Raw genomic sequence first — 24277 nt, 5'->3', positions numbered from 1 at the left:
CATGAATGTCAAATCTCAAAGCTGCCAAAATTCCCATGCTTTCCTCAGCTGTCGTTTTGTTGCGTATTCTGGCCACCGAAAGCAACAGGAAACAAACTGATTCTTCCAACGGTATTGGGGCAACCTGCATGGTTACTGGCTGCTACAAACACCTTTTTGGGCTGATAAACAGTCAGTTCACTTATAAATGGACTTAGAAGAAAAGGTCATTCTTGTGCTCAGGTTGAAATTAGGGAAGAGTTTTGACCTAAGGAGAGTGGAAGTGAAGGGATTCTTAGAATGTTGGCATGTATCAACTAGGTGTTTCACAATTTACTTTAAAAATGGCAATACACAAAACGAAAGCATTAGAAGATTTCATTTTCACATGACATTTTTCTATCTAAACTAGCCTGCTACAAAATGCTTTTACTACATTTAAATGACCTGAATGGTTTCTTTCAGGCCAGAAAAAACACTTTGAGTTAACTCAAAAAGAAATGTGAATTTGGTTTTATTCACCAAAAAGTAATAATCATAAAAAAAAAAAAACAGCTATGTTTCTTTCTTCATTTCTAACCAAATCAAACCTCCCTCCCTAGTTTTTCATGGATGTAGACTGATCAGAGATGATAGGATCGATCCTTAGTACTGAGTTGTGATAGGAATATTGAATTATTGTATCCCATGCTTGAAAGCTCATCTTCCTGCAGCAGGTCAGGTATCAAGATACGGATGTTTATTGTCAATATACTGGGATAACACATTCCCACAATCAATTAAATACTTGCAATGAAAGAGACACAGATACACAGCAGCATCTGACATGCCCCAGAAATCTCCAAGCCAGTGGCAAGCAGGAGGGCTTTCAACCAGGCATTAGCACACCAGCCTGGCACTGAGAGGTGATGCTACATTGCAAGATGTAGCCTTACCAGTGTTTTTTAATTCTCCATAAAGATGAGATAATCCTCTTGGATGTTAAGAAAACTGGACATTTTCCAACAGGGCTGGGTATTTTTGAATTGTTGCACCCTCTCAGTAGCAGCTTCCCAATCACTCAAAAGCACCTTTACTGTTTTTTTTCCCATCTGCCCTTCGCACTCTCAATGAGGCCCCCAGAAGCCTGCACAAAGACAGTTATAATTCTCTGCTGCTTATCAAAGCCTTCAGAAGAGTTAGGCAGTTGGTGTGTAAAGCCTGCTGCCTACCATGCTGACTAATGTTGTCTGATTGTTCCCTTGTACTCCCCCGTTGGTCCATCTGTACCCATCTGCTGCCTTTTGTCTTCTAATTAAAGTGTAACCACTTTGGGGTAGGAGCCACCTCTCTGGTTAGTGTTCACACGCTCCCAGCTCCCTGCAGAGCAGAGTCCCAAGTCTGTAACTGGGTGCTGGGGATGGCAATGATGATGCACAACAAGGTGGCTCCACGTACCAGCAGCAAGGGGGAACGGTGACATGGGCGAGTCAACTGGAAGAAAGCCCTAAAACAGAGCTCTCATCCAGAGCACCACCAAGGCAAGAGAAGTCTTCTCCTGTGGCTGGGTGCTGTTACCGCATTAGTACACAATTCAGGGGTGCCCTGTCCTAGGGGTCTGGTTGAAAACCCTAGGAAAAGTCCAATGGTTACAATCATCCTCATTAGCAACCCTAGCACAGGAATGGTAGGAGGCATTCTAACTACAGCCTGGGTTTAATAAAGATCTCCAGATTTTCCAGTATCTGATTTGCATTAGAGGACAAGGTCTCTCCAAGAAGCTGTCATTGTTTCAATATAAGAATTCCCTCCAGTAGCCAAGGAGTAGGGCCTGGTGGAGAAGAGCCAGAATATTTTTCTGCAGGCTCATGAATCATACAAATACATTTCAAAATTCAGGCAAATCAAGTCAGGAACTGCTTCAGAAAGAGGCGAAGAGAGCAAACAGCTTATACTGACAGAATGTACAGTGGTTAGGGGTCGACACCCGACTAGTGTCCTCCTTGGAGAGATGGACTAGCTCATTATTGCAGGATGCAGTAATCTAATCTAACGGTCTGATACCATCAGTCAGCAAAGATACCATTTGATCAGCATGTCCACAAGATTTACGTAGGAGGCTTTTCAGAAAGATTGTTCCATTTATCATCTGTTAAGAAAAGCTCTGTGTGGCACTTGCATCTGCCCTTCCTCTTAGGAGTCAGTGTAAGATTAATGTCACCATAATTAGCCACAAATACATACAGTTACATCCTAGACAACTGTGAGAAGCCAGGCCAAATCCTGGCAGTGGGTGCAGCATAGGTGCACAAATAAAGCCATCTGGTTGTCTGATTGAATCAGGGTCATCAACAGACCCATCAGATGTGACCTAGATCAGGTATCTAAGGGACATTCACTTGGAACTGGGGTATCTATAAAATATGTATTCTTTGATGCAAGCCTGCTGTCTAATGAGCAGCAAGGGATTCAGCAAATTACTGTCTCTAAGAGAAATGTCCAGAAAGAACACTTTATAAATAAGGGGGAAAATGCATCTACTGACTCCCATTCTAATTTCAGCCATATGTGCCTAAATCCAGAAATGGCCCACCTGCCCTAAGTAAAGCTATATCCTTCTAAAAACTGGTTCTATGGGAACAGAATCAGACACTAACTCTGAGTATGTTTAAACAAACTCCTATGCCATTTCTCCTCAGGGACAATGAGTCATAAATCCCCATGTACACAGGGAAATAAGCAGAACAAGACTGACTGGCAAAAACAATCCAATCTTGTCTCACCGTAAAAGGAGTCAGTGGAATAAAATAAGTTCCACTCTGAAGTCACTGGACATGCTGTCAAGATGCCAAAACTCCACACAGAGCAGAACTTGGTCAAAGACAGTAACTCCTACCCCAGAGAGGCAAGCATACCTGTGCATGCATGTGTAAGGGATCAGAAAGTCTTGCTCAGATGAGTACCAGACAACGCAAGGAGGAAACTGTCTCAAATGATCTAGTCATCTTTCCAAAGGCAGGGGAGGGTCTTCAGAGAAGATGCTTGGATTTCTACAGATGCAGTGTAGACCTTACAACCCTACACTTTATTCCTCTCATTTTAAAAAAGCCTTCTTCGGAAAAATAAATTTTAAAATCTAAATCATTCCTTCTGTTAGGCAATATAATAGGTACGTGGTTTACACTGATTCTTCATGGAATGACCAGCACCGTGCTGACCCCTACTAAAAGCCAAAAATACTGATCAGATTTTCAGTCTTCTTCCCTCCTCCCCTGTCATTTCTGCCACTGGCACATTGAAGCACACAAAGAATTTACAGTGAATATTTCTTTTAATGGACAGAAAAACTTGAAATCAGGCATGAAGGCCATATCACCATCAAAAGCTACAGCCTCTTCAGTGCCTCTGTGGTGTTCATCAGCCCTCCAAAGCTGCAAACTGCAGGAGGTGACAAGTGCCTCCATAAGGGCTTTTGTTTGCAGCGATCCACAATAACCTTCATGTGCCAACTGCTTGCTCATACAAAAGGTACATAGTAGAAGATTGTAAAAACTGCCTCCTCACAGGACCAGGCTTGAAGCTTTTGCTGATCAGCTTGTCCATAACCCAGTTTTTCATTCCTATCAAATAAGTGGTCCCTTATGAGAAGCTCTTCAGGTTCACCTTGTTCATCTAATCACAGAAATATTGGCTAGCAGAGAACCACAAGAGATCACTTACTGCATCCAGCAGCTCAGAGGCAGGAAGAGACAGATTTAGACCCCACAGTGCTGGATATTTTTTTACGTCCTCCAGCAAATGAGCCTCACCATGTCTCACCATGCTAACAATTAGACAGCTTCCTACATATCAGACGGAAATCTTTCTGCTTGAAAATTTAGCAACATGTCTTCTTCTTTCTGCTTACTGTGGACGTGAAAAGCAACTGACCATAATGTCCTTTTTTCACCAATTATTTAGATGTCCAAAGACTTACATTGTTCCCCTTCCTCTTTTTTAGATTTAAAAAAATGTTATTTTTCAATTTTCTTTCTAAATCCTTCTTCCCTTTCTGTAGCTCCCTCCCACATCGTGAGGAAACCCTTCCCAAGCACAAATGGGCATCATACTGTTCTGCCCCAAGCAGGGGACAAGGTCACACAAGTTTGTGAACTCACCCAAAGTGAACTATGATCCAGCCTGAAAACATCTCTGGAAAGCCCATGTGGCAGAGAGTAGTGGGACCCTTTTTCACCCTATTGCAGCATTAAGAAATACTAGAAGTCTGTGGTCACTGAGGCAGCTAACAGCATGTCACAGCAAATGGCCCCATTCCCAGGGAGTACTAATGTGTGCAATAGTATAGAGGAACAGGCTAAGAGCAGCCTGTCCACAGATTTGTAATCATGGCCACACGGATGGCTACAGGAAGCAGAACAGATGCTGCTAATTGATTTTTCAAGAGTTCAAAAGTCAAACACTGATAATTATAGGAGCAGCAGCAGGCAAACATTTTATCTGCTGAGGGGGTGAGGGTTGATAGGGGCAGAGGATTAGCACATGCATCAGGGAGAACGAATCTTTCAGCATAAGTTTCCCATCTGTTCTCCACTAAGATAGCTTGGAGTGGCACCCTGACCAAACTCATCACCTGGAGCTTTGCTCATCCAGCCAAGAGCAGGAGCTACTGGAGTGTGGGTGGTAAAGAGATGCCCCAGGGATCCTGTGAATCAAAGGCTCTGGGAGGTGGCACAAAAGGTTGCTGTCATGAACTACACAGGAATATGCTCTGAATCCCCAATCTCACACCTAATGGAAGAGGCAGAGAAGCACCAGCAAAATTAACAGGCTGGGAACAGTGACAGAAGTGATGCAAAACTCACTAGAGATTGAATTAGATAAATAATCCCAAAAAGGACCTCAGAGATGCTGACATTTGTGTCATCCCAAGGTTTGCTGGGGGAAAGTGAGGCGGCAGACAGGAGGAACTGGGAGCTAATGGGACAGGACTGCTGTGTCCTGACTTAGTAGAGAAAGTGGATGTGAGCAAGAGCTGGACAGCAGCACTTACCAGATCTCATGAAGGGATCACAAACCCAGAAATAAATCCTCACCACGTGTGGGATTATAGGAGAGCAGAGGAGAAAGGCAACCACTAAAGACTTCCCACACACAACATCACAACCCACAGACACAAAACCTAGTGCAGTACCAAGTCTCTGGGTCACCTTGCAAGACATCTGGCCCCAGCTCATCACTGCATTAAGGTAGGGTCCTTCCTGGGGCATAAGGGTGGACATCCTGCACCACCTGCATACCTGCCTCTCTGTGACAAATACAACAGGGGTATCTAGGTATCTAAAACACACCTGGTCTGTCTGGTCAGTGAAGCAAAGAGCTCTAAAAACAAGCTAATTAAAAGGTAGTGAGGGGAGGCATGCAGCCTTCTGCAGAGAGAACAGAGAAGTGAGTGAAATGCAGCACATTTGCTTATCACACGAGGAACCGTTACTCGTGGCTACAAGAGCAGAAGAACTTGGGTTAGTGCCCCTTTCCAGAAAGTGGTTGCTCTATCTGTTCTTTCATGATTGTCAGACCCACGAGGATTCAATCTGTCTGAATGACAACGCAGGAGGAGATTTATCATCATCAGAGTCTGGAGACAGCTGTAGATCTTCTGGAAAATGAATTCCTGTTCTAAAATAACTGGTGAGGTTTTGAAGATATTTCTTCCCAAATTGGGATAAAAACAAACATCTCAAGAAATTTCTCAGACCTAAACTCTTGAGACAGTTTGGTCACTGTCTGCATCTTTGCTGCTCAGAAAATTGAATGCTTCACCCCAGTTTTAAAAATTTCTTTACATATACATATAGCTATAAATAGATCCCATGAGACATAATTCTCACAATCTATTTGCCATCTTTCAAGAAATCAACTGTACCAAGCTGTACACAGAAGCTGACTGTGTCACTAAATCCAGAGGAGACTAATAAAAACAATCAGAAGACTAGAAAACATGACCTACCAGGAGAGACTGAACAAATTCTTGTTTAATCTACAGCAGAAACGACTGGGAGACAACATGGTAGAAGCCTTCAAATATACACAGGGAAGATACAAAGAGGAAGAGAATAAAAAATTCTCTATGTCCACTAGGGAGATGCTAAGTAGTAATGGGCTTAAACTGCAGTCAGGGAAATCTAGGCTAGACATGAGAAAAACTTTCCAGGGTAAGGAGAATGAAGCCATAGAAGAGATGGCCTCATGATTTCATGGACTTTCTAGCATTGAACGTCTCTTAGAACAGGTGAGACAAACATCTGTCAGGAATATTTTCAGTCTAGCTGATCCCTCCCTTGGGCACAGAGAGGGACTAAATGACCTTTTGATGTTTCTTCCAGGCACAGTGTCTGATTATGGACAAAAGTGAGCAGAGATGTAATTAAAGACTGAGCTAGAGTCAAAGCACACAAATGAACTGAATCAGTGTTTCCCATGCAGCCTTTCATCAGTCATCTCCTACCACCTGAGTGTTTAACTTGGAAACTCTTCAGTGCTTTGCGCAGTTTCTTCTATATATTGCCTTGAAGTTGCCAGGACAAAGCACCCTGCTAATTTAGCAAAAAATAGTGAGAGTCTGGATGATTTTACATTGCAAAGCAATGCAGTTACAAAGGTATTGGGATTGTGTGCTAATAATATATGAATAATTTATGGCTTGCATTGTGGCTCTGCCTGGGAATTGCTGTTTAAGGGGCAGCACTCTGCTTTGCCTGACTCTGCAAACATGGAACAAAATTATTATCTTCACCACAAAGAGCTGTTTCACCTTTATATTTCAATGTTTGCATTTCCACTGAATGGAGTTTTTTTTTTTAAAAGAGTATGAGTTTCTAGGTATGAAAGGCATTTGTGATCAGAGCATGCTGGATATAATGTCTGTGTTTTTGAGGAAGAAACTGCCAGTGGAAATTTTGAACAGCTCAGAGTTTGATTATAATAATCTTATCTTCCCACTGAGCGAGATACCCACTTCAAGATAAAACATTTGTGTTTAGGAAGCACTAAGGGCTTTCCATACTACTAATACCATAGTTCATCATAGTGTCATTTCTATCGAGCCCCAGCTCCTATGAAATGAAGAACTGTTCTGGTTTAATAGATGGCAAGCAGTCTTCACAGACAACCAGGCTCAGGCAGGTCCCAGGTCTAAACCCAACACTCCAGTTCACCAGCATTCCTTCCACTAATTGTCTGGTTTATCTGAGAGACCATGGATACACCTTCAGACACCAAACAATCCTTCTTATCACTCATGGAAGCCCTTGAGCCCTCACTGAGTGTTCAACAGGGTAATGTATGTGACAAGCAGGATCAAACAGGACTGCAGTTAGTCATGCCGCTCCAAAGCGTGCAAAGAGTTTCAGCAACAGATTTCTCACAGTCATCCCTGCTAATAATCCATAGCAGGATTCATGCTGCTGATACCTCGTTTTCTTGCTCTGATGATGGAGCTTTACTAGTTAACAAATTTGGTCCTAGCTAGGAACAAATCATCTTGGACTTTGTCAGGTTTTAGTGAAGTTGTGTGACGGAGAGAGCCTGACAAGAAATCTCTGCAGCCCAAGCCTTGCCTGCCCACCCCCCATGCAATATCCAGCCAGCCTGCCTCCAAACATGTCCAAGAGTTGTCAACACATACTGATGCCACACCATACACTTCCTCCCACTGCTATCACCCTGAGACTCTCCCAGACCATACACTCTCATATCGTCTGCACAGTGCAAAGATTATAAGGTAGATAGGTTTTTCTGGAAACCAGGCACAAACTAGGGCATTTCACCCTCTTCCCAAACTCCTGCAACTCCTCCAACTGATGGGAGACCTTAGTGCTTCTCAGGCACTAATGCAATGGCTCTTTGTCTCCTTCAAAAGTTGTTCCTTCAGCCCTCTTCTGAAGGCACTTCTCCTGACAGGTTCCCATTTCATTCTCATTTCCCCATTAATTTCTTCTGGCTTTGGCCATACAGGCCACTTACAAGTTCATGCAGAGAACAAGGAGCCAAAGGGAAAATGCTTTCTGTGCCACGTGGGGTAAGGGGGCACTTTTCTAAGCCATACACATGACCATGTCCAGTCCAAGCTCTGCTATTGAGTGCTCTAACGAATTCTCCTTGCTTTTGCTCTGACTTCTTACCCTCTTCAGTTTTTTTATATCTTATTTCCTTAGCTCTCAAAATACCCCTCTACTTCAGTTCAAACCCAGGAGTGCTTGTTCTGAGCCTAGACCATTGACATTTACGTGGGAGGTGAAATGAACCAAAGCTTTGCACTAACACAGAAATCCACACCATTTCTAAAATGGTGCATTGGTTTACATGCAAAACCTTCACAAATATGCAAGTTTGGACCTTTGAACAACTCAATACGATCTCACATACACATCCTACTTAATGCAACCATCCCATTGCAAATGACACTGGCCAGATACATCAAGCACAGTTAGCACTGGCATATATTACTAAGTGTGGCTGTAGCTCCGTCACATTCATTTAGCACACCCAACTTCATTGCCTGCAAGTCATGCAGAGAACTATTTCCTGTCTCTGCCATTGAAACCCATAGCACAGAGGAGGCCTATTCTCTGAATGGCAGGAAAACTTATGTTCAGATGTTACAGAAGGGAAGCTGATTAATTTTTTATGTACACTAATGGAAGAATGTAATGGCATACTGCATGGAGAAGATAGCAGCCTAGGTATTGGAGATACCAGTAGTCCAGGACGCAAGGAGGAGATTGCCAGCCCTTGATAAGAAGTTCAGAAAATTGTGGGGGGTGTTATTCTCCTGGAGCCTAACTCCATCTTAGTCCCTGACACAGTTTGAGAATGACCAAATATGTCCTACCCTCTCCCACTTCCTCTCTTTGGTCAGAAGGATGATCACCAGCTTGGGATGCATCTGGTATCCGTCCTCACTGAATGACAAATTCCTGCCTTCAAAGGTGACATTGATCAGGTACCTGCAAGAGAGAGAAAAGAGCAAGGAGAATGTTAACACCTGGGAACCAAACCTGAAATGAGAGCCCGCCCCAGCCCTGTAGATTACACCGGGATGGTAGAACCACAGTGCAAATATTGCTATAAAGCTGGGGACAGCAAAGGAAAATCTAAGACAAAGAGGGTGGGAGAAGCAGGACAGTTACTCCAGGAACTGGAACAATCAGGCAAGGCAATTGCCCCCATTTTGCGACTGGGACAGGGAAGAGATGTCCCATGTTTTCTCTCAATAAATTTCTGGAAGTATGACTGAGAGTCACATGCACACACATGTGCCCATAGTCCTTGATCTCCCCTTACCCCAAAGGGCAGAGGGATCTCTAGGAAACATGTAAACATGCTCCACAGCCTACTCTTTGCTCACTTTCCAAAGGGGATTTTACATGTAATTCGAGGACAGCGTTGGCCTACAGGTGAAGCAGTGGAGACAGCCTCCCTCCAGCCCAAACATCAAAGCAATGATAAGGGCGCTGCAGAGACTAGAGGAAGGAGTACTACATCTCTGAGAAGATCCATCTCTATCAGAGCCAGCATGCCTAAAAAGGCCCAAAGCAATCCCATGAAACAGCTTAGGAACAGGGACAGTGGATGTTGAGATAGTCTAGTGAAAGCCCTTTTCCCTAGGGATAGAGTCATGCCTTATACCCAACCAGATCAAACTACAGGGTGACCAATCCTGCAGATCTCTGCAGCCAACATTAATGATTCTCTTTGTCTGGAAAGGCCCTGTCACTTCTGTGCAAGACACCTCCCTTTGGGGCATCTCATGTCAGCTGTACAAACGGACTATTTAACAGTTTAGGCATCAATTTATTTTATCTTAAGGCCTCTTGTCTCAGCTCTGGCAATGGAGAAGACCTTTAAGTGGACCAAGATTACAGCTATACTCATTTCAAGGCCTTGCTGCACCATCAGAGCATGTTAAAATGGTTTTGCTGTAAATGGGAATCAAGTCTATTGTTTTCTTAACTGTTAGACTGTCCAGAATGACACTGTAGGGAAGAATCATAGAATCACAGAATTTTTTGAGTTGGAAAGGACCTTAAAGATTATCAAGTTCCAACTCCCCTGCATGGGCAGGGACACCTTCCACTAGAAAAGGCTGCTCAGAGCCCCATCCAACCTGCCCTTGAACACCTCAAGGGATGGAGCCCCCACAACATCTCTGGGCAGCCTGTTCCAGTGTCTCACCACCCTTACACTGAAGAATTTACACCTGATCTCTAACCTAAATCTCTCTTCTTTCAGCTGAAAAGGAAAAGGAGGCAAATACACATTTCACAGTTCAGTGGCTTATATGACAACTCCATGGCACTCTGACAGTTTCCCCTGTTCATATATTCCACTTCAATTCACAAGCCTGTTGCATGAAGTAGATCTTGCTTTTCTACACCCGTTCTGGCACCAGCAGCATCACATTACTGTGAGAGATAGAGGTGACCAAGCTGCCAGCAGGCCTAACCTCAGGACTCTGCCCTCTCATGCTTTGCTCAGTTCTCCTATAAATTACACAAGCAATATTTCCACTAGAGACATGAGAGATTATTCTGCTTTATTACACCACAACACTGGGAAACATTTCCTCATATTCAGCTTAAGTTTGTCCCTTCTAAACTCAGTTTGAATGAATTTCAAGAAAAAAAGAAAAAGAAGAAATATTATATTGCAGTGGATTCAAACTTTCCCACTATCTGCACACAAAGACCCTTGCTAATTTAATGAAAGCACTGATAGCAGTGAAACTTTTTTTAAAAAAATTTAAAAGTAGGTCATGATTTTAGCTTCTTCCTTTTCCCAAACTTTTTGTCCTAACACCATTAATCAATTAAACTCATCCACTAATTCCCCATTACCAAGTGCAATCATCAATTATATTTATTTCTAAAGGAAATTCCATACTTCCTCCATGTTCTGACCTTAAAAGGATGTGTACAGTGTAGGACACGCAGCCATAAGGGAGCCCAGCATGAAACATTTGCAACAGGACAATTTTCAAAGGCAGACTTTTGGTTATTGTCCAGAAGCCAGGCCCATTCTGCACCCAAACACTGAAAGAACCCCAAAACATTGGCCACACAGAAAATCTTAGCCAGGTGATTCTTTGTAATGGTGTAAAACATCCCATGTCAGGATCACACATGCTCTTTTTCTGGCCTTTCCTTTGCAGCCATTTGCATTGGTCTAGTACTGAGGAATGCCAGGCACAGACCATCACCTGGTATGTGCATCCTACCAGATCAATTTAAGGCTCGGGCTGTGTGAAAGAATTTTCAGTGGACCAAGATTACAAGTACACCTATTTTATTATTTCTCTGCACCAGCCACAAGAGTAAAGACAAAGTAAGGCTAGGAGAAGATGAGGATGCTGTCAGCCTGACTGGAGTTATAGTTGTATATGTCAGTGCCAATATTTAATTAAACAAACAGCAGTATTAACGAATTTTCAGCCCTCTTTCCCCTCCCACCGAGAATGATGCCACTGTGGGAATCTCCCTTGCACACCCTGACAAGAAGAGTTCACAGAAATCAGCAACAGATATGACACAAGAGGGTGTAATTTCTTTTCATTTCCTAATGGAAAGATTAGAACCACTAATAATAATCAAGAAAGGATCATCAGTAACTCCAATCCTTGGAGCTGCCTTGAGATTTACACTTAAAGCGGCACTAAAATCCCTCGCTTCGCACCTTAATGACTGAAATTAGTCTCCAAATTTGGCACAATAACTCTTCAGAGGGTTTTCTCTCAAACCCATTAGCAATATGTTTACGAAAGTTTGTAGCAAGAGTGCAGAAGCAGCAGTTCCCTACCCCCTATCCCACCCCACACCCCCCCCCAAGCTTTCCCTGCACTCCTTTGGCTTGCTGGATCCTCTGGCCTACAAGGGGACACAGGGCAAAAGCAGCCCCCGGGGACCTGTGGGTCTTGGTCAGGTGTGCTGGGCAAGGCACACCTGCATGACAAAGTGTTAGGGCTTGAAAGACTCCCTGCCAGGCCAAGTCAGCAGCATGCTGCAAGGTAGCAACACTCAAGTGGCTCTGCCCTCCATCGCTATCGCTGAGAGTCGTCCCCTTCAGCAGCAGCGCTGCCCTGGTCCACCAGCATGACTGTTGCCTGCTCTGACTAAGGGAAATTTTTTTTCCCTCCTTACAACCTACACACACTCAGGTCCCCAAGGAGGCAACCAGGGGACAGAGAGACTCCCTGGCACAGGAGCACAACGTGAGGGCAGCAGGCTCTGCATGCACGTGAGGTAACCCAAGATGAAGCTGTGCCTGTAAAAGGCTTAATCCATTAATTCCTGGATGTTTTGGACTTCAGGACGGAGTTGGAAAGAGAATGGAGGTGTGGTGGGACAGATACAGGTAATTTAATTTAATGTGCTAGAAACACCTTTTGGCAAAGAATTTTGCTTATGGGCATTTCTGGAGCTGCTCAATGCAAGTACAGAAAGGCCAAGCCCTTCCCCAGCTTGGTGGAGATGCAGCAGCCACAATGCCCAAACTCAGCCGGGTGGGTGCAAAACACACATGACGCTGTGGAAAGAGGCTGACGTTGTGAGCCCCATGGTACGGATGAGCAGTCAGGAACAAAGAAGGAAGAGACGTGTCCCTGGACACAAAGCAGATCAGAGTCAGGGGACCCATGTCCCGGTCCTGGACTCTGATCATTAGGTAACATCACCTGCCCTAGATGTGAGGCTGTCAGCCCTGCAAGCTAAGGGAGAGTGTTTCAAAGGCTGGTTGGCATAGGAAGTTGAGAATTAAAACCACATCACATGGCCAGTTTAGGACCAGCAGAGAGATGATGACATTTTAAATGGTTTCAGCTAGCAATGGAGCAAGCCTGAAGATGCAAATGTGGTAGGCAAAGGGGGCTTAAGGGAGGACAGGAAGGGTCTTAGCTGAATTTTTCTTTGCCCCAGAGACAGTTCTGAAGGAGATGCATTTGAAATCAGCACTAACCACTCCTACTTCTGCCTCCAGTGCCTTGTTGGGAATCAGCTCCTCCTGAACCTGCTGACTGAGTGGGCAAATTTAGACATTGCCTCGGTTCATTTCATCACCCTCCCTGCCTCACACGTGTGCATGCACACACACCCCTGTGCCCTGTCAGTGCTTGTTATGGTCCAACAAGATAAGTGGTCTGTCTGAAATGGCATAATCATCCTAACATCAACTGCTTTCCTGAATAAGACAGGCCATATAAATAAAAGTCTCTCCACCATTGACATAGGGGAGTCATCTCAGCAGTCCAGCACATGGGGGAAAAACAGGGTGTAGGTGGAGGGTGAGGGAAGAAAGGCTGAGGAATACCTCTGCCAGGGAGGATTTGCATGGGAAAAGGCAGGTGAAGTGTGATGCGGGATAAGAAGATGGGGATGCAGACCACCATCAGCCTCTTTGGAAACTCACTGTAACGTGAAGCACTGAGGCTGAAGCTAAGAGCAGTAAGGTGAAGGCAGTGAAAGGCCTATTTCCCACAGAATCTGCATGGTGAAACAACCTTTTTCTTTCTCCTAGAGACAGCATTAAAAACCCATTAGAACGAGGTAGCAGAAGAAGGCATACCTGCCTGCCCAGACCCACTTCATGCCCAGGAAAGAGCAAAGACAATTAAGTTACTGCATTTCAGCGTAAGTGCCCACAGCTCCAAGCCTTGTTCCCTTGTTCAACACCAGCAAGACCTACCCAGCCTGGACTGATGCAGACAGCTTTGTATAGCACATGCCATCCTGCCTGCCCTGCACGCCTGGTCCTGAACAAGGATGGACAGACAGAAAGGAGGGTGGACTCAAAAGGACAGGAAAAGGGAGCTTAGGAGCAGTGTATTTAGCTACAAATGGGAATTCTGACCTTCAAGTGGCAAGTGATTGACAAATAAAGGTTTAGCCAGCACTAACTATGCTGTTAATAGCTTCTGCTCTTGTCTGAGAGACTGAAATAGCGTAGATTTTTTTACTTTTTTTAATGAAAAAACTGCAACTGATCCCTTCAACTTCTGTTTTAAACCTCCATTCTCCAAATCCATGGAAAGCTTAAAATAATACAGATTTTTTTTTTCTCCATAACATTGCTTGACATTTCAGTGGCTGCCTCTGCCACAGAGGATGGCCAATACATGCACAACCGTCATCAAGACCCAGCTGTGAGTGCATGAGGTCTCTTGAAATAAGGCAGTCTCCACAGGACATCAAACCAAATTGCTCATCCCCAAAAAGGTGACAACAGGCTATGCCTGGGCCTGGGCCTTCGATCAAACTTCCCTGTGGCTGGTATTGACCCTGGCTGAGCCTTTCAGAGGCTCTCCCATTGCTCTCTGCCCTGCACTGCCTTCCTCCCACTGCTGCAGTGCCAAGGGCTTGGGGAGTCATGAAAGGCAGGCACATCTGTCTGTGTCTCTGTAACATCTGTCCAGTGTCAGGTACGATTTACAGCAAAAGGATTCCACACCAAGGGAACGAGTGCAGCTGGTTTTATGTAACAAGGGGCATCAACTCTGTTCTTTCCACTATCATGAAGAACAAAGCCCAAGCAAGATGGGAAAAAAAGTAGAAGCAACCATTGACTAGGAAAATTAAATCCTAAAGGAACAGTCTAACACTCTCCTTTTTCTCACAGTGTCAGTGTTACCACTGAATCTTGGGAGAGGCAATGCAAGAAAGAAAGTGTAGAAAAGAGACCAACAAATTCCAAATTCTGCAGAGATTCTCCACCAGAAAATTTGTCCAAGCTAGAGCCATTTTATACTACTGGGAACCAACCTGACCAGCAGGCTTAGCAAAATGCCCAGAGCTCAAGACTGTTTTCAATAAGCAAAGAGGTTAGGAGAGCATCTAGATTAGGAAACATCCCTCAGGCTACAAGATAACAGAGATATAAAAGATTAATTTGGTTTCTCTCTGCTGTCCACAACTTTTAAAATGACAAGGCAGATACTAGGCTGGAATAAATAACTGATATTCAGCTGGCATCTACGAAGTGATACTGTTGGATCTGCTGAGATTGTAGCCCCTCACATCTATGAAGATGAATTTTCTTGGTGATTGGTCCTGACCTGTGAAATACCATTTTGGTGGAAGACAAATTTCTACTAATCTGTCCTTGCTGTTTCTCCATCATATTCAGCAAAGTTGTTTTGAAAACAATGTACACATGTGCTGAGACTTCCAAATGACAGCTCCTATATACCATGGAAGGATGAATCTTTTCCATCACTCCCTCTCTTAGTCATAATAAATAAATAAATAAATGGCACTTCCACTTTATTTCCCATTTCTTCTATTTATCTACCATGAATTTGTCATTTCAGAAAGACTCTGAGATGACAGTTCCTGGGGACTGAGGATATATCTATCCTTAGAGTACGTATGGAGCCAGAACAATTGCAGGGTTGCTTTCCTACATGCATTGCATGATCCTAATGAGAAGGGACCATTTCTGAGAACAAGAAGCAAAGCTCACATTCCCCAGTCTGTGCTGTCCCCAGCTTTCCTCCTGAAAACGTAAGCAGAAACTCAAGCACCACAGCACAAGGTTTTGCAGCACAAACTGATAGCTATCACAGACAGAAGGGAGACTCATTGTGCAGGATCACCAAATTACGTCCCCCCTCCCCCCAGTGGGGAACGTGGGGTCAGCTCCAACATGGGGCTGAAATTACAGTAATGACACCTAGTTGAAGGGTTGTTTGTCCTGCAGAGTTTCTACAATGCCTTTTTTTCCCATGTACCTAATACCATTTAGGACCTGATCTCCCATTTGCTTTTCATCCTATGCAGTCATTGCCTTGGACAGGAAGGGGAAAAGAGGTGTTGCCATTCAGGTCTAGTGGCATTTTTTGCTCCCTTTGCCAGGTTTGTGCTGATGGTACCAAGGCCAGACTGTGAAAACTAGGTCACTTGTAGGAAACATAGGTCTACATTATGATGAAGTGACCTGTTTATCGAAGAAAAAAGGGCTGGATAAATCTTCATTTGGCCCCATCTGCTATGTTGGTCACAAGAATATCCTGAAAAACCAACCAAAGCCAAATTTTTCTCACACACATCCTGACTGACCTATTTTCACAAATGCCAGAGCCAGGAAAAATCAAAAGCACTTTTTAAATGGGAAATGGGGATAAGAACTTGGCAACAACATTTTCTTATGAGGAGGTCAACATTTTGTCAGAAATAAAGAGAACAGTAAGATCTGAAAACTGTAATGACATTGGAAAGAAAATTAAGCTTCTGGCATGGTCATGTTCCCACACAGTCTGGTCTGTTTTGTGATACCTTCTGCCCTTTCTTTTATGCACAAGAGCTCTAGTTAAAATACATGTATAATGTGCCACCCTAAAAGAGTCCTACAAGCAAGAGCAGCACCTGAACAGGGAAAGGGATATCACCAGAGATTTAGTCTGTCCAAGTTTCATGAAGGAGAAACAGGAATATAAAATTCCCATGTTTCTAATCAAAAGAGACAGCAAATAGGATTTCCATGTAAAATATTCCATTTTAAACCCAAAATATTTGATTTTCAACTTTTCCTCCAAAATTATCTTTTTTCCTGGGAAAATTACACAGTCCTGAGCAGCTTGAGAATTTTCCCCTATACTTTCTACCCTCACTGGAAAAAAACAGAGAGAAGGAAAACTGTTTTAAGCACATACTCTGGTTAAAGCTGGAAATATCTATAAATCTCATAGGAAATCAGTCTATTCTCAGAAAGGTTTTTTTATCCAAAAAGCTTTGATAGAAACAAATATACTTCTGAATTGACTCACCAAACCTTTAAGTAATAGAAAAGAGCTAATAGAAAAATAGCTTTAAGGTCAAAATTGTTACAGTGACTGGATAAAATAAAACCTAAATGTTCAGTCCAAAATTAGATCAAGCTGTAAAGATGTACTGAGTTAAGAAATTCCTGCCAATTAGGGTTTTTAAGTATTATTTTTTATTATTATGTCTTTCCATCCTTCCTTATTCGTTAGGAACAGCTAACATATCACTTTCTCAAAAATAAAACTAGTCTTCAAGGTATTTCCCATTTGAAAGGACTAAAAATCTGCTTACATGGGGCATTAAAAGCACAGAAAATTGCATTTGTCAGAACAGCCAACAATCGGTCATTATTATGACTTGGCATCCACCTAACAGGTCACTGATGGATACCACTAGGAACGGGCAAATACTGAAAGGTTAAGCAATGTCCTTCAGATCTGTTTATCTGTCTTAGGGCACAGTCATACAATCATTGATAGGACAATCAGTCACAGAACAGAAGTCAAATGAGGCTCTTCACAGTGATTTTTCACCAAGAATGATGTTTTTCAAGCTCTTTCAATTTGCAGAGTTGTAAAAAAATACGGCAGTTGAATGACTGTCCCCATACAGTGAATTTATCCCCACTGGCAACAGGCTTCCTTTTCTTAATAATTTTTGCACATCCCTTTGAAATCCCCCATAGACCCACAGGGCTGTGGACTCCAGCTTAAAACAACTGGGTGAGTAGATGTGCATGTCAACAGCCTCTCTGGTCTTCTGAAGATGGCTGGTGGGCTGGGAGTCAACCGTCAGGGCATCTCAGTATTTACCCACAGCTCATTCCAGTTTCTGTCCTGGGAGTCAAGACCAGCAAGCAGGTGAGCACATCAATTTTCCTCTAGAGCTTTCAAAACTTTCTTGCTGGCAGAAAACCACTCAAATCTGCCAGAAAGGTCCCTCTCACTGCTGCCAGAAGCCAGACCAGGATAAATTAGCTGGAGAGATTGAAATAAATCCCTTTATTAAATTCTCTGAAACAGCAGACTAAGTTAACTTCTTCAACCCACCAAGAAACCACAAGCGATTTGGGGGTTATTCAACGTTTATCAAGTGTTGAAACATTCACGTATTTGCAAGGGCAGTGAATTCCGTACTCCTAGGAGCAGAGCCCTTGCCTGCAAGGAGTCTTGGTGCAAAAAAGTGTGACTAGATTTTCCTGGGTCTGTAGCAGTTTGGCCAAGATGGCACTCCCTCACTTCCTTCCCTATCACATCTCCAAGGAGGTGGGGGGGATATCGATTTAAACAAACAAATACATAATCACTCCTGCCACTAACTGTGCGGGGTCTGGAGGCTGCTCCTCCTTTGCCAGAGGAGCCGCTCTCTCTCTCTCTGCTGCTCCCTCTCCCTTCTCCCTCTGTGGGTTGATGTTTCCATGGAAACGTGTTCTTTAGTGCCGCTGAAATTACACTGCATTTAAAGCATTAACCCTTCCTTGGGATGAGGAAGGTCTCAGAACAATTAGGGGTTTGTTGTTTGTGGGGTTTTTTTTTTGTTCCCCCTCCCTTTAAAATTCCCTTGTGATTTTTTTTCCTTGCAGCATTAGGAAGACCTCATTCTTCCCGAGAAGCCCTCCCAGCTAGCATTCTCCTGACGAAGTGCACAGGATGTATCACCAGTGGTGTAGAGTCTAATTTCTTTTTTCCCTACACAAAACCATTAATGCACTTGTCCCCATGTTACATACAAACAGAAAAAATGCTGCAGTAGCAAAGAAAGTGAGGACTGAGATAGGAGAAGCAAGCAAACCACGAGCTGGCACATGTGGAGAATGCAGCTTCACTTAATACCAGAGCTGAACTCCTTGTAGCCCCACACTGAGCAGCAGCTTCTTCGTTGCAAAGTGCTATAATCACAGACCTCACCACTCCTCCTCAAGCCTCCTCTTCCTCTTCACAGTCATGTCTGTAATTAGCCACCCTTGTCTTCATTTGCAGTTAGCACTCCAAATGCTGCTGTAGTGCTGCAATCAGTACCCTCCTCACCACCAGCACCCTTCCCTATGTCACTGCTTCTCCACCCAAACTGCCATCTCTACTGCTCTTCCCATCAGCTCTCTATGGCCAGCCATCACCTTCATCAGCACTTCCAACACAGCCATTGCTGGGGCACTGCTGCCTTCACTGCAGTCAGCTCACCCGCACAACCACTGGTGCTTTCTGTGCACCCACTGTGAGCCAACAAGTCTTTGAATGCTAAGATGTCCCCGTCCAGGTGCTCCCTGGACACCAGGTCCCAGCTAAAAAATTAGTCTGCAAATTCTCAACCCCCAGCCTCCACTTATCCCCACCCCAGTCACAGCCAAAACCACTCAGTGCTTTTCTTCCACTGATATCATTCCTTTTTCAAACACTGGCAAAATATAAAAGGGAGACAAATAACAAGAATCTTCGCCCAGTATTTCACCTGGGTTCCTACACTCAGGCATGCATCTTTTTGTTCCCAAAGTCCCATGATTTGACAGCTAGCAAACCCCTTCCATTACCTCTACCTGCAGAGCTACAAGGTCCATATTTCCTTGCACCACCTATTTTGGGTTTCCCAACAAACACTGAATGCTTCAAGCATATCTCACCCATTCTCAACTCTTGCCCCAAAAGCCAGAGTGTGAAGCCTCCTGTTTTGAGTTGGATGCATATGTAGTGCTGTGAGGATGGATCAGTGTGGGAGGAAGATGCTATTCTAAAATGAATTATAAATATGCATAATAAACTCAACCTAAGTCTTCTCTGCCTGTCTCTAGTGGGTTCCCAGTATGGGAGATAGAAATACCATGGGTACATTTTGAACACGGCTGGGAACACTGCCAAAGTCCTACTCAGAGTTCGCACATTTACATCATTTATATCACATCCGACTTCTGCCTTGTATTATTAACTTTGTAGAGTGTTTTGTGATGTAGTTTGTAGTCCAGGCTCTGTTAAATAAAGTTACACGCCCTCTCTCTTTCTTTTGGCAATGAAGAGAGTGATGTCTGAAGCTACTTTTGCTAAGCACAAGGAGGGCAACTGTGTCTGTCGATACTGTCAGTGCACTCGTATAATGCTTTGGAAAACTCTGATGCCTGAAAAGTGCAAAAAGAAAGGAAATATTTGCCTTCTGGTCAATGGTTCAGCTCCTAGACTGCAATGGTAGTAACTGAAGATTTTTTTCTCTGCAGGTGGATATTCAAGACCTTCTGTGAAACAGCCAGGCAGGGTCTACTTTGCAGCTGCCCAACATAGCACTGCGACTACTCGGGCTTCTTCCTCAGCAGTGTCAGAAAAGAGGTTGAATACAGCAGGAGGCAAACAATGTAGGGCATGGGACTGAAGAAATTATGTTTGTCTAAAACAGAGTAAAGGTATATGGGCAAGGAAAGAGGTAGAGCACTGCTGACAGGCTTTTTGCTTTCTGCGGGATGATCACAGCCTGTGGCAACTGAAAATCCATCACCTTCCAGGAATTAATACAAAATAAGAGGCACTACAATGACCCAGAACTGTGACATTATGATTTGGTAAGTCAATGATTTTTGCAACAGCCTGAAAATTCTCCAGGTTGTACTCCATCACCTATTCCACATGCCCAATTTAGATTCTGAGAATATTAGGGCATCTGAGGCCAGGCAAGCAGCAAGTGACTGAGATGCTTGGTACACCCAGACAATGGGGAGAAGTAACTACAATGCATAGGTTAGGTTTCTGCAGCAGGCCACCTGAATGTAGTTGTCTATATAAAACCAAAACAAAACAAAAATACCAAACCTGCATCCTCAGTGTTTCCTGAATAAAGAAAGTCAGCTTCAACCCATGTTGCTGCATCTCCAGTGAAGTAAATGTGCCATTTTACTCTGAAGCTGCATTTTATCTTGAATTACTCCTCTACTTCTTCAGGAAAAGGTCAGTTTAAAGAAGCCTCAGGAGTGAAGCTAAGATTGCATCCACTAAAAGACTCTGGAGAGGTCTGAAATAAGTACAAGGTCCAAATTTGGGATATATTATCCTTTCCCTTCTCCCTCCTGAACAGTCAGAGTGGGTAATTTCCCAATAATATTTCTTTGCTCAGGAGACTTCCAGAATGCTTTGGACCTAGAAATACTGAGAATAAGGTCTTCCAACATGCATCTGAGGATTCCAGGACATAGTGCCCACTGTGGGAAGCCTGAACACAGCACAGATGGAAACAGCTAGCATGCTGGGAGGGAGACCAGAACATTGCCATGGAGAGTGCAGCAGAGGGTCAATTCCCACATCTATTACCGTACCAAAGCTTCGTCCAGTTCAACCAGCTACCCAGTGCAGTCAAGCTATAAGTATCCCAGTGCTTTTCAGAGATACTGAGGCAAGTTTATTTAATTTGAGCAGAAACTTAACTAATTTCACCTTTAATTAGGGCTTAAGCTAACAAATGAAAACATAACCCACAAACTTCACACACAAGTCCTGATAGACTGTGGAGATACTCTGAAAGCTTGGGAATTAGCATGAGCACCAGGTGGAATAATGTGGACTCTAGTTCTGGTCTTGTTCAGTACCTTTGGCTGCATCATTTCTGCAGCTCTTGCTGTGCCCATATTGTGGCAACGTATGAGTTGTCTGCACCCTTTTCTTTTGGCAGCAGTCACTATGCTCACTTCAGAAAAAGCAGCCTCCAGAGGAGGCACCTTTCAGAAATCTCTCACTTCTTTTTTTCTCCAGTGTGTCTTGGGTACTGAAACATCATTGATTCAGACTCCAGACTCCGATATCCAAATGACACGGTCCCTCTAAAAAAAGGATCATAACCTCCAGTGTCATATAAGCACTCCGCAAAGCCAAAACTCTGCCAAGGTGCCCATCAGCTGGAGCTCCCCTTTTCAGCTTCCCACCACCCTCCTGAAGGACTTCTTAGTCCAAGTCAGACACAAGGTTTCGAAGAGGCAGATGGAGCTTCTTCTACCCACACATTAAACTGAAAAGCAAATTTTTAACACCAAAGGAAAAAAAAAAACATTTGGTGGGGAGGGATCTGAAATTCTTTGTGGATTATGACTTTTCCATGGCAACAGGCTTGAGAAACAGGAGGGCTGGGGTGGGGGGGTGAGGAGAGGTAGAGGGAGGGAATGGAAGGCAGAGCGCTGATGAAGGAGCAAGCAGCACTGGTACATTGCCATGGAAACCCTCTTGCATCAGCAGTCAACTGCCAAAGTCAGTCAGGATCTCAGAAATGGGCTTGGAGGGGGGCCTAGGAGAAGGCTAGGAGTGTGTGAGCCATCACCTGGCCAGCCCCAAGGGTACCCCATCCCTACAAACTTGAGCCCCACTCCTCTCCCGTTTCCCCCAAGCCATGACACTTCTGGAGCCCTTGCCTCTGTCAGACACATCCAAGTTTGGCCCAGCAGAAGAGCAGGAGGAAATAAGGATCAGCAAAAAAAACAACTGAGGTGGGCAGCAAAGAATGAGGCAGAGAGGGGTAAATTTTCTGGTAGCCATTGGTTTGCTTTCCACCTTTGTGGATCAATTTGGACCATGCAGATGTATTTGTTTTCATACCCCAGATGGCTGTAGAAAGAAGATTCCACTCCTAATCACTAAAATCAAGATGGGAATGTTACTTTCCTGCAAATGTAGCTACTGAGGCAAGAAGAAGGGCTGTGTCTGACTAGTTGCCGGGTCTACATTTGCATAGGGCCACATCCCTTTCAACTGTGTCTGTCCCACTCAGTACAGCAAATGTCCCAACCTATCTCTAAGACACGACAGATGCTACCACATTGCAGCCAAGTGAAAAATTAGAGGAGATTCTGCTACTGGAAATGAAGCACACTGTGAAAATAGGTTAATACTGCCTACTAAGCCTCTTCTGCAACACTTGGAGGGCAAACAGCTCTGTGAAATGAATGATCAGCCATACACACCACTTTGCATGCTGCGTTTCATCAGAAGCCTTTTGCTGCCGTAAGAAGCCATCAAAGACAGATTTTGGAGAAAGAATTTAAAAAGGGCTGGCAACTTTGGTGAACCCTTGCTAGTATTTATAGTTGTACCCCTAGAATGGTAAGGGATGGATGAGTCGTTTCAGGCTGCAGACGGCTGCAGACGGCAGGAAGGAATTGACTCCTACTCCAACCACACAACTGGCTAAGCAAATTGTGGAGGAAGATTCCCTTCTCCTGAAGCATCTGTTATCACCCATCTGATTGCACAATGAATCAGTAGTATAAGGACAGGCTGCTGTGAAGGTGGGGAAAGAGGGAGAGAAAGATTGAAAATCAGACAATTATAAAGCAAGATGCCAGTTTCCACTTTGTCACAGGAAAGGACATGGACCAAACAGAAAGGGCCTGGTTTGTACTCTTTTTAGCTATGTGTTTGGATTACTACTGATAGCATAGCACCAATTAAGTAGCTTAACTTTTAATGCAACAGTAGCTTGGTTTTCTCACATTTCTTTCAGAACAGAGGATCCCAAAGTGCTCTACATTCTAACTATTCATCTCTCTACATCATCTGCACCAATGAAATAAAGCAGCCAGCCTACACTGACAATACTACAGGAGAAGCAAGTAGCTCTATGCACAGAGCCCAGCCACAACTCTGCTGGATGATCGACTGATTCATCTGCAGTGCTTTGCTTATTACTGAGATTGGAGCTCATGCCCAGGCCACCAGACCACTTCTAAGATATTCTTACCACTAGTCATGTTACCTGGGATAAAGGGAATGAGCATGGATGGTGGCAGAATTTTTCCCAGCTTTCCTGATGAGGGAAGAGCAGCTGACTGACTCTTCTGAGGTCCATAATTTCCTAGGTGTCTGATACAAGGCTACCACAATGAGGCCTTCATGAGCTCAGCATCAGGGTGAAAATTGCCAGTATTGTCTGAGGCACCTATGTGGACTGTTGGTGTGACCTGAAACCAGTCTGCATTTAGGAGGAAGAAAAAGGAAATTATAGGAATGACCTGTTACGGACTCCAGTAGTAAACTGGTCAGTGTGGAAAAGAGTCAGCCTAAGATTAATTTTTTCACATAGACTTTACTTGGGCAGCAACCAATATATCAACTCCAACTCAGCACTGATTTCCAGATCTATATTGAGAAGATCCTGGTAAGCCTGTTCAGTTGGGACTGGCTTCAAACAGGTGAGCTCACAAAGGATGTTTTTATTCTGGCTGGGCCCATGTAACAGCTTGAAGTAAGGTGATGGATATGCATGTCATTCTGTTTGCCCATATAAGAGATTATACTGGGGCAAGGTAGGAGACTAGATGAGTTCAAGTTTGGGTCATAGCTAGCTGTAAGATGTGGTCTGATTTGGAGCCTGGACAAGGTACCATGTCCCATGAACAGGAGAAAGCTGTGAGGGCTTCCTCTCTGCCCTAATTCTGACCCACTAGCTGGGTCAACAACACTGTGATCCATACCCAAAGGACACAAGTTCCCTTCTCCAGCAAAGCTGAATCTTCTACTTCCTCCAAGGTAAGGGCAGTACCCAAAGGACACTGC

At 44.0% G+C, this 24277-nt stretch overlaps 1 protein-coding gene across 1 annotated transcript in view; it reads right to left on the bottom strand.

Moving 5' to 3' along the window:
* Nucleotides 1-24277, bottom strand: part of GRIN2B (glutamate ionotropic receptor NMDA type subunit 2B) — a 169785-nt gene that overhangs the window by 67951 nt on the left and 77557 nt on the right. Inside the window, exon 3 of the mRNA XM_051620353.1 lies at nucleotides 8849-8963. Coding sequence (XP_051476313.1) covers nucleotides 8849-8963 — 115 coding nt within the window. The remainder of the gene's footprint in view (nucleotides 1-8848; nucleotides 8964-24277) is intronic.

This window comes from Apus apus, chromosome 1 (genome assembly GCF_020740795.1).
Source record: "Apus apus isolate bApuApu2 chromosome 1, bApuApu2.pri.cur, whole genome shotgun sequence".
In the NCBI taxonomy this organism is placed as follows: Eukaryota; Metazoa; Chordata; class Aves; order Apodiformes; family Apodidae; genus Apus; species Apus apus.
Note: the sequence above shows the minus strand (reverse complement) of the source record. Positions and strands in the feature narration are given on the sequence as shown.